Genomic DNA, 10,371 nt, shown 5'->3' on the forward strand with positions numbered 1-10,371 from the left:
CGAAAACCCGGTCATCTGGTCACCTGGTTGGGCCGAGCCACACGTTGAACCGGCCATGCAATGGACCCGGTGGAATCCGGTTCAACCCGACAGGTTTTGATAAAAACCAGTGACCCGGCCGAGTGATTTGACCCGGTCCGGGTGGTGCAATTTTTTTTTATTATCCTAAACGGCGTCGTTCTAATCATCCCCCTCTTCCGTTGAAACTGAAATGAAACCCTAGGCTATCCCCCTTCCTCCATTGCCTCACATCTCCCTAATGGCATCTGAGACAAATCTCTGGAGAGTTGAGTGTCTGAGACTCTGAGTTCATCAATCGGCCTCACCAGTCACCGCCGAACCCTCACCAGTCACCGCCGATACCCCCCCGAAGCCAACCTCGTCTCTCCATCGGCAGTCCCTCACCCTCACCCTCACGGCCTTACTAGATGTAATTGAAAAATATTCATATGATGATCCATAATTGAATACTAAGTTGACAAGTGAGAAGAGAATATATTCTAATGCTGAAGATGATTTTGGAAGACAATTTGCACTGCATGAATGAAGCACAGTGATGCCAGGTAAATATTATATTTAGTTTTATCTTTCTTTATTCGTTTATTTATTTAAAAAAGCTAATTGTAATGCATTGCCTCTTTTGATTTTAAGACCAATGGTGGGAATCTTATGGAACTGGAGCACCAAATTTACAAAAGTTAGCCATTCGTGTTTTAAGTCAAACTTGTAGTTCTTTTGGTTGTGAGCGAAATTGGAGTATTTTTGAACACATCCACACAAAGAAGAGGAATCGGTTACAATATCAAAAGCTTAATGATCTTGTTTTCGTTCATTATAACTTGAGGCTACAACAAAGGTATCTTCTATAATTATTTATCTAATTTTAAGAAGTATTGTTCATTAAAATTTAATCTTTAGTTTAGTAATCACATAACTTGATAACATAGGAATCTAATGAGAAAGCAAAGCTATGATCCAATTTGTCTTGATACATTTGATGACCATTCGGATTGGATATTGGAAGATTCACCGCCGTTTTTAACTCCTGAAGAGGTTGATGCTCTACGAAATGAATTGGCAAATATGTCCATTCAACCAACTTTGGATGATCTTGGTAAATACTTCAATTGCTTGAATATTTTAATTGTCAGTTGCTATTACGAATTATTCTTGATATTGATTTGTCAAAAATACACAAATGTAGATCAATTAAATTTGGAAGATGACCAAGATAATGATGGACCAAGTAACAATGCTATGGAAGATATGGATACAAATCAAAATGAGGAAAATGTTGATCAAGCTCCTAATTTGCCCTATGAAGATGTTGATGCCGACTTTGAGTTCACCCCTTGGACGTGATTTAATGATTGTGTTATCTTTAACTTGCTCTTATTGATTTAAATTGAGAACATATTTTATACTAGAAACTAGTTTATTAACTCTTCTTTTAGATTATTAGTTATATTTGAGACTTGATATTTGATTATTAATGTTTGTAAGACTCGCATTTTAAGTTTTAAGACTTTATTTCAATTTTATTAATATAATTTTATATTTTTTTAGTAATAACCGGGTTAACTGGGTGAATTAGTGACCCACCGGTTGAACCAATAATCCGGGTTGATTACCGGTTCGGTTCTGATAACTATGCAGCAGATACACCGCCGCTCCTGCTTCCCTCGGCTGCAACGTGATGTCCGTGATGGCTATCCGTGTTGAGATCATGCTGCGCCCGACCCGGCTTCTCTAGAACCGGCCCACCCTCACCGCCTGAAGTAGCGCTCATCCAAATTGGAGTTGCTGTAGTATTTGGGCCTGTAGCCATAGCACAGCCCATATTGCCGCTAATATTGTTTTCAGGCCAGTTTTTGGTTCTATTATTATTTTTGTTGTACCCTTTATGACACCTTTTTGTAGCCCATAATTCAAATTGGCAAAATCCCAAGATACTGTTCTGTCAGAATCTTCTTTATTGCTCATAGAAGCACCCCCCTAAAAATTAGCACTCCTTTCAATAGCCTCATTATTAGGATTGTATGTTACAAATTTGAACTGATTCTCTTTTGAATCTTTATAATTCCACTCGTTTAAAATATTTTCTGGAATTACCATTCTGTCCTCAGCTTTGTCACCCTCCTGCGTCACCGCCATTAGCTGTTCAGTTGCCAGTTCTACGCATCCTAGTGGATTTGTGAGCCTCGTCAATCTATTATCTGCATCTATACGGTTATCTGCAGCATTTTTCTTCTGTTGTTCACAACTTGTGTCACCAACAGCACTATTATCCAACTTGCAACTTATACCATACGTCTCGCGTCCTACCTCCTTTACCAACACATCAAAACCACTTATACCTATTGTAATGTGTATTCATTCATTGATCACGTCCATTAAACAGGTATCAATTTGCACTCGTCCAACACTGAAGGAGTTGCACTCGTCCATTAAACACTTTTTTTAGATCATTGTTACAGAATTCGACCCAAATTAGGGAGAGAATATTTAATTTATAAATTATTTTTTTTGGCAATGCCATCAAGAATAAATCTAAATTAAACAAAATGCACATTACACTAAAAACATCTAGAAACTAACAACCAAAACATAACAAACCTTCAAACAAATAAATAATGAGTAACATAAAATAAGAATGAATCTCTTCATGTCTGTTGATGAACACTTTAAATATTGTGTTTGCCTTGTTTTAATTTTCTCTCAAATGATTTCACCATACTAACCACTCATATCATCTTAATTTCGCCGACTCATTTCATTCATCCAACCAACTTCATTACCGTGCACTTATATTTATGTAATTTACTTTATCCAATAGTTATTGTTTGTCACAACCACACTCTTCCATTCCTTTCTTGCCTTAAAATTTTCAGTGTTCCTATACTTGATCCCGATATTTTGTACCAAATGCTTTATTCTATGAGCTTTATTTCTTATGCTCTATTACTCCCAAGACGTACTTTCCTCCACGTTTAGCCATTTTACTATATTCTTGTTGTCAATAAAGATCACAATGTCTTCTTCTTTGATCTATAATTCCTCCTGTAAAAATTGAAGAACTAATTCCATACTTATAATATAGCTTTATCATCAGATTTTTCAATAATATTCTCTCCCATAAAACACTTTATCATATCTTTTAAGGTAATTACCAACAACAAAATTATTACAGGTAAGAACATAACTTCTTCCATCCTTGTTAACTTGAATCTATCATATTTCTTCTTTTTTATTACACTCCATTGATTTACAAGTATATTAACATGCTGCTAACTGCTATTAATATCAAACACTTTATTTTCAAAAATTTTCATATTTTTACTTTGTCAGATAATCCAAATAATAGTAAAAAAAATCTATGCCACTTATTTTTATATAATCCCATAACATTTTATTGCATTCAATTCTCAAACCAAATCTAAATATTATTGGCACTCATCTATTGTATACATCTTTCTAGGAGTGTTCATAAATCGGATCCGATCCGCGTATCCGCGGTGTTTATCCGAATCCGATACGAAAATTGCGAATATGGATCCGATCCGATAGCGGATCAGATCCGCACACTAATCGGATCGGATTGCGGATTTTGTGTTGGTATCCGCATATCTGCAAAAATAAAGAAATAAATAATTAAATATTCTTTTTATGTTTTATTTCAACTAATAATTATCATATATGTTGTATTATTTTAATTTTTTATTTAAAAAAATAGAAAAAATGAATTTTACTGATAATTTTTTTAATAAAAATAAGCTTTTAAAAATATTTTTGAGTTTTGCGGATATATCCGATATCCGATCCGATCCGATCCGCAAATATGCGGATCGGATCGAATCGAATCGAATCCAAACTTAAAAACTGCGAATATTGGATCCGATCCGATCCGATAATTTTAGTGTGGATCGGATCGAAATTTTGTCCACATCCGATCCGATCCGATCCGCGTTCACCCCTACATGCTCCATTTAAGATTATCTACTATAATTCACTAGAAAAGGAATAATGCAAGAAAAGATGATTTATTATTTCTCGCACTGACTCACAAAGTACACAAGTTCCATCTTCTTAGTTTATTATGCCTCTTCGTTGTAATTTATTTTTGGTATTGAGATCTTCTGAAATCGTAAATTACATCAATATTTTAAATTTTGGTGGTACTAATTTTCTCTAAATATCATAAAAGATGTGCTTTATAGTTGGTATTTTATGATCACTGCTACAATTTGTAAAATCAGAAGACCAAATTGCTGATATTTTTACAAAACCCCTCTGTGAAGACAGATTCTGCACCTTGAGAAAAAGATTGGGAATGTTTGATTTAAGTTTTATTGAAAATTTGTGAATATTTGATTCTGTTCAGTTTTGTCTCGTAGGTTTGGACGAGATAAAAAAAACGCAAGCTTGATGGAGGAGCTCTGTTCAGGGGGAGGCAACACAAATTTAAATTCTTCTGGGCCCCGGTGCCAAGTGACGAGACAAAATGAAAATGTCTCGTGGCTAGGGACGAGCTAAAAACAGAAAAGTCTCCTCTGAATCCAGCAAGTGTTAGCAAAAAAAAAAAAGGGGCTAAGATTCAACCCCCCCTTCTCTTAGCCACTGAAACCATCAGAAAGAAAATAAAATAAAGAACGAATAACACATGAAGGACTTCAAGCTGGTTACAAGTGGTGGAATAAACAGACTAAGATTTGAGATAAGATTCAGCTCAAGCTAGTTAGCTAAATGCCTTACCAGAAAAAATCATATAGCTCAAACTCCAAACTTATTCTCAAAGTATTATCAATCTTTTCAGCAAACGCCAGATCTTTTCAAATGTCATAATTCACTAATTAAAATTTAGATAATCCTTAAATTTGAACTAAACATATTAGACAGGGAGGATGCTCCTATAAAGACGCGTAAAACGTCTCTTTATAAAGATACTTATGTGTCGTATTATTATTGGACGTATTAATGAATCGGTTATTTTTTAATTTATTAACAAATTAGAATAAAATCGATTTTTTTATAACAATAACAATAAACCGAATTGTTATCAGATTCGTTCGAACCGACCAATTTACAAAATCCACTAGACCATGGTTTTTTTTTTTTAAACAAAAATCAGGGATATTTTTGTCTTTTTATCAAAAAATTTTAACATGATTCGGTTCAAATTGTGTAAATCGATCGGATCAAATCGAGTCTAATAATTATGATGCGGACAATTGGGTTTAGTATTGTTGCTATAATAAACCGATTTTGTTCTGGTTTATTAAAAAATAAATTATTAACCGGTTTAATAAAGATGTCCAATAATATTGTAGCATATGTAAACGTCTTTTAAAAAATATATTTTTAGTGTCTTTATCAAAATGGTCTCCATTAGGTATATCAAACTTTTTTTTAATGAGAATGGGGGGGGGGGGTGTCAAAAACCCCAAACAAGAAGAAACAAAAACAGCAAAACAAAACTAGGAGCCCCTAGGACGCATACAGCCAAAGCAATCTAAATCTAAGGCCAAAGTTATATCAGGAGGGGGCACATCATAAACATGGAGGCCAAGGGGAAGAGTCTGTCCTTTTTTTGCAAGGATGTCTACGACATAATTCGCTTCTCGCATAGTATGGGTCATTCAGAGATAGTCAGACGTTGAGCTTGAATGTTGATATCTGCGAGGAGTGATGCACATGTGTGTCTTGTAGCGCAACCACTCTTCACGAGCTCCAAAACTGATGTAGAATCCGTTTCAACAATGATTTGGTGGAAGTTCTTTGCCACTGCAATTTGAAGGCCATGCACAACTCCCCAAATTTTAGCTTGCATTATGGAGCAACTACCCAAATTGCAAGAGAAACCAGCAATATATCACCCCAAGTGATCTCTAAAAACTCCCCCACATGCTGCATTATTCTGATTTTCATAAAAAGAGCCATCAACATTGAGTTTAATAACATCTTCTGCAGGAGGGAACCAGCGGATGAGGTTGTTGTGGGCTGGATTGGTCTGCTTCGTTTTCCACTGATTCTCCATAACTCTAAGGTATTCCTCATATCTCGCTTTAATATTGATTAAAGCCAAGGTAGAAGGAATCAACCTATTCTCAAACACCAAACTGTTTCAACAGAACCACAGGTGGGAAGTCGCGTAACCAAACAAATTTGACCATTTTGTTTCTTTCGATATATTGCTTAAAAGCCAGTTCGAAAGATCAAAGCCGAAGAATGAAGGTGGTTGACCTGAAGGAAGGAGATTGCACCAGATGCTCTTGGCAAAGAAGCAGTCATGAAGGACATGTAAAGTGGATTCTTCATTGCTGCTACACCTGGGGCAGCGATTATCACTTGTCATGTGTCGTCTCTTCCTTGCTGCATTAGTAAGGATAGCGTCATGGGCCACTAACCATAGGAACATGCGGATGCGTTCTGGGCCTTTCCACTTCCAAACAAGGCTGAAGATGTTGTTGGGTTGACTGGTGGTGTCTTGAATATCTTGATAAGCCGATTGAAGTTTGAAAGATCCATCTGAGGTGAGCGTCCAAGCGATTTGGTCTTTCTCCTTCCAAGGGGATGGTGGGGCCAATGCATTGATCTTTTTGACAATATCGTCCGGGAGCCATTCGTTAATCCACTCGATGTCCCAATCCCCTGAAATAGACAGAAAATCCGTGAGGGAGCTATTATAATCAATAGTATCAATACTTACCTGATGAACATGCTTATCCAGGCTCCCTAAATTAGGCACCCAATTATGTTTCCAGAAATTGATTTTCGAGCCATCCCCAATCCACCAAATGGTGTTATTTCGGTTGACTGGTGGTGTCTTGAATATCTTGATAAGCCGATTGAAGTTTGAAAGATCCATCTGAGGTGAGCGTCCAAGCGATTTGGTCTTTCTCCTTCCAAGGGGATGGTGGGGCCAATGCATTGATCTTTTTGACAATATCGTCCGGGAGCCATTCGTTAATCCACTCGATGTCCCAATCCCCTGAAATAGACAGAAAATCCGTGAGGGAGCTATTATAATCAATAGTATCAATACTTACCTGATGAACATGCTTATCCAGGCTCCCTAAATTAGGCACCCAATTATGTTTCCAGAAATTGATTTTCGAGCCATCCCCAATCCACCAAATGGTGTTTTTTTTTTTTTTTTACATTTTCTTAGTTTTCGCAAACTCCTTTCCACAGATTTGAGTTATTCTGTTTTCGCTCTACTCTCGGGATAATGTCTTCACCTCCTCCATATTTGGATCGCAGAACCCTAGCCCAAAGAGAATCATTCTTCTCAATGAGGCCCCAACCCACTTTCATCATGAAGGCTCGATTGAGAGTACGAGCATGACGAATGCCCAATCCACCATTATTTTTATGCTCGCCACCTTTTCTCCAACTCAAGCGATGATTCTTTTTTGATTGAGTGATTTCTCCCCAGAGAAAATTCTTGCATTTACAGTCAATAGCATTACAAGTAGTAGAGAGAAGTGAGGCAGTTTGCATAGTGTATGATGGAATAGAAGAAATGACAGATTTTACCATGGTGTTTCTTCCTGCCAAGGAGAGGGATGAAGCCTTCCAAGGGTTGAGTCTTGTGTTGAGTTTGCTAATGATATCATCGAAAGTACTACCATACACCTTATTATGATGGAGAGAAACTCCAAGATATTTTCTCAAGTTGTCCGTTCTGGCGAAGCCCAAGGCATCACTGATCTCTTCTCTGATGGGGCCCCCAACATTGCTAGAAAAGAAGATACGAGTTTTTTCCTGGCTAACCGTTTGTCCAGAGCTCTCACAGAAGGCATTAAGACATCTTTTTATAACACTAGCTTGGTCCATATTAGCCTCAACAAAAAGAATTAAGTCGTCTACAAAGCATAGGTGAGATAGTGCCGGACCCCGTCTCTTGATGCGAATCGGCTTCCAAAAACCGTGATTGACCGCACAGTTAATAAGCTGAGATAGGCGTTCAATGCACAAGTAAAAAATGTAAGGAGATATTGGGTCCCCTTGTCGAATACCCCTTGTTGGTTTAAACTCCTCCAATTCTTCACCATTCCAAAGAACTCGCATTCTTGTGGAAGAGATACAAGAGAGAATAAGTTCAATAGTATTGGAAGGAAGCCCAATGTCCTTTAAAGTATCCTCCACAAAAGACCATTTGAGCTTATCATATGCCTTTTCGAGGTCGATCTTGATCGCCATCCATCCCTGCCTCCCTTTTTTATTTCTCATGGAGTGGATTACTTCCTGTGTAATGATAATGTTATCTGAATTTTGTCTTCCTGGCACAAAGCTGCATTGGGTGGGACTAACTAGCTTCTCCATGATTCTTCTCATACGACTAGCCAGAATTTTAGTAACAATCTTGTACGAAACATTACATAGGCTTATGGGGCTCATTTGTTTGAGGTTAGACACAGAATCTACCTTTGGTATAAGAGTGATGAGGGTCTCATTCAGCTCACTGACGTGCTTGGGATTGTGGAAGACAGTTTGGATCAACCTACAGAGGTCAGGTCCGACTTTATCCTAATACTGTTGGTAAAAAACAACTTGTATGCCATCCCTGCCTGGCGCTTTTAGGCTCCCAATACCAAATAAAGTATCTTTAATCTCCTGGTGCATCACTTCACCACCCAAGATATTAAGCTCAATAATGCTAAGAGTCGGAAATTCATTTTGTAGCACATAGGGAGGGTTATTACTGGTATCTTGGTAGAGATTCAAGAAAAAAAAGAAAGCAAGCTGCTCCAAATCGTTTTTCTTAGTGACCCAAGTACCATCATCATTTTGTAAGGCAAGAACTCTGTTTCTTCTTCTTCGAATCATCGTATACCCATGGAAGAACTTGGTATTACGATCGCCAAATTCGATCTAATTATTCCGAGATTTTTGGAACCACAACAATTCCTCCTGAACAAGCACTTCTTCATATTCTTTGCATAGCCGAAATTGCAGATCCTCTATGTAGTGGTTGACTCCATTAGAGAGGAAATTTGCAATGCCTTGAAGTCGAAAGGGAATTCTTTTTTTTCTTTTGAAAATATTTCCAAAAACTGAATTGTTCCAATCCTTGAGAGCTCTCTGGAAATTGTGAACACTGTTTGACCAAGAACTTTCAAACTTCCAATAGTTTCTAACCATGCCACCAAATTCTGGGTGGTGTAGCCAAGCTGCAAGGAAGCGAAACGGTCTTTTCTTTCCATTACCCATACTGTTTTAAGATAATTGAAGGCAAAGGGGGGCATGATCTGATTTGAGCATAGGCAAATGTTTAATGCAGGCCTCAGGGAATTGGATTTTCCAATCTAAATTTCCCAAAGCACGGTTCAGCCTGATCACTAGGTTACCCCTTTTCCAGGTAAAAAGGCCAGCCCACAAACCCAAAATCAATCAGAAACACAATTCTGAAAGTCAGAGCAAGTGCCAGAGTCATTTTTAATAGCACCTCCGTGTCTTTCATGGTCATGTAAAGTAGCATTGAAATCACCAATTAAGCACCAGGGAGCATTAATGTTCTCAGCCAGATTCCTCAAATTATTCCACAAAAATTTTCTGTTTACTTTTTGGGGACTACCATAAATGGCTGTGAGTAACCAAGTGGTAGAATTATTACAAGAGACCAAAAGATGAATGAATTGTCTATTATGGCCAAGGATGTCAACCTTCCAAATACTTGAATCTCAAAGAGCCCATATACCGCCGGAGTGGCCACTTGCTTCCTCCGCAAAGCAACCATTAAATCCTAATTTATTTCTAACATCTTTCCCTCGATCCCCACTTAAATGAGTTTCAAATAAGAGAAGAAAATTAGCATCAAATTCATGCCTTAAATCTCTAATAAGATAAGGAAAGGTTTTAGCACCAGCACCTCTACAATTTCAGCTAATAATATTCATAAGGAAGACATAACAAAAGTAGGTTATGAAAAACCTGGAAATCATCTCTGGGAATTCGCCTTTTGCTTCAGGCCAATCCGATTTCGGGATAAGCTCCCCTCTTTATTTTTTACTGTTGGTAAAATAATCACCTGTCCATCAGGTGGTTTGCTCGGCTGGCTAATCGTGGTTTGCTCCATCATGACGCCATCAGATGTGGAACTTTCGGTCATTCTGCGCTTGGGGAGATCAGTTCTTACAAGGTTCCGATCAATGGACTTTTCGGGCTCCTTTATTGCTAGATATGCCTCTGTTTGCTCTTGCTGAAGGTGACGCATGCTCTCATGCATCACTAATTTCATAGCTTCTACTTCTAGGTTCCTGCACTTTGACCTCTGGGGAGAGGGGTTTCAATTGCATCATCGTGAATGGCTACCTGTTTTCCCTGATTCTGGACTTTATGAGGAATAGACTTCTCATTCCTTGTAACTCC

The 10,371-nt window shown here is 37.8% G+C and overlaps 1 protein-coding gene across 1 annotated transcript; it reads left to right on the forward strand.

The window, feature by feature from the left end:
- Positions 7 to 1,550, forward strand: LOC107618721. Its single transcript, XM_016320857.2, has 4 exons — positions 7 to 563; positions 652 to 856; positions 948 to 1,114; positions 1,205 to 1,550. The coding sequence occupies exons 1-4, from the start codon at positions 557 to 559 to the stop codon at positions 1,360 to 1,362; spliced, it is 537 nt and encodes a 178-aa protein (XP_016176343.1). The 5' UTR covers positions 7 to 556; the 3' UTR covers positions 1,363 to 1,550.

This window comes from Arachis ipaensis, chromosome B09 (assembly GCF_000816755.2).
Source record: "Arachis ipaensis cultivar K30076 chromosome B09, Araip1.1, whole genome shotgun sequence".
In the NCBI taxonomy this organism is placed as follows: Eukaryota; Viridiplantae; Streptophyta; class Magnoliopsida; order Fabales; family Fabaceae; genus Arachis; species Arachis ipaensis.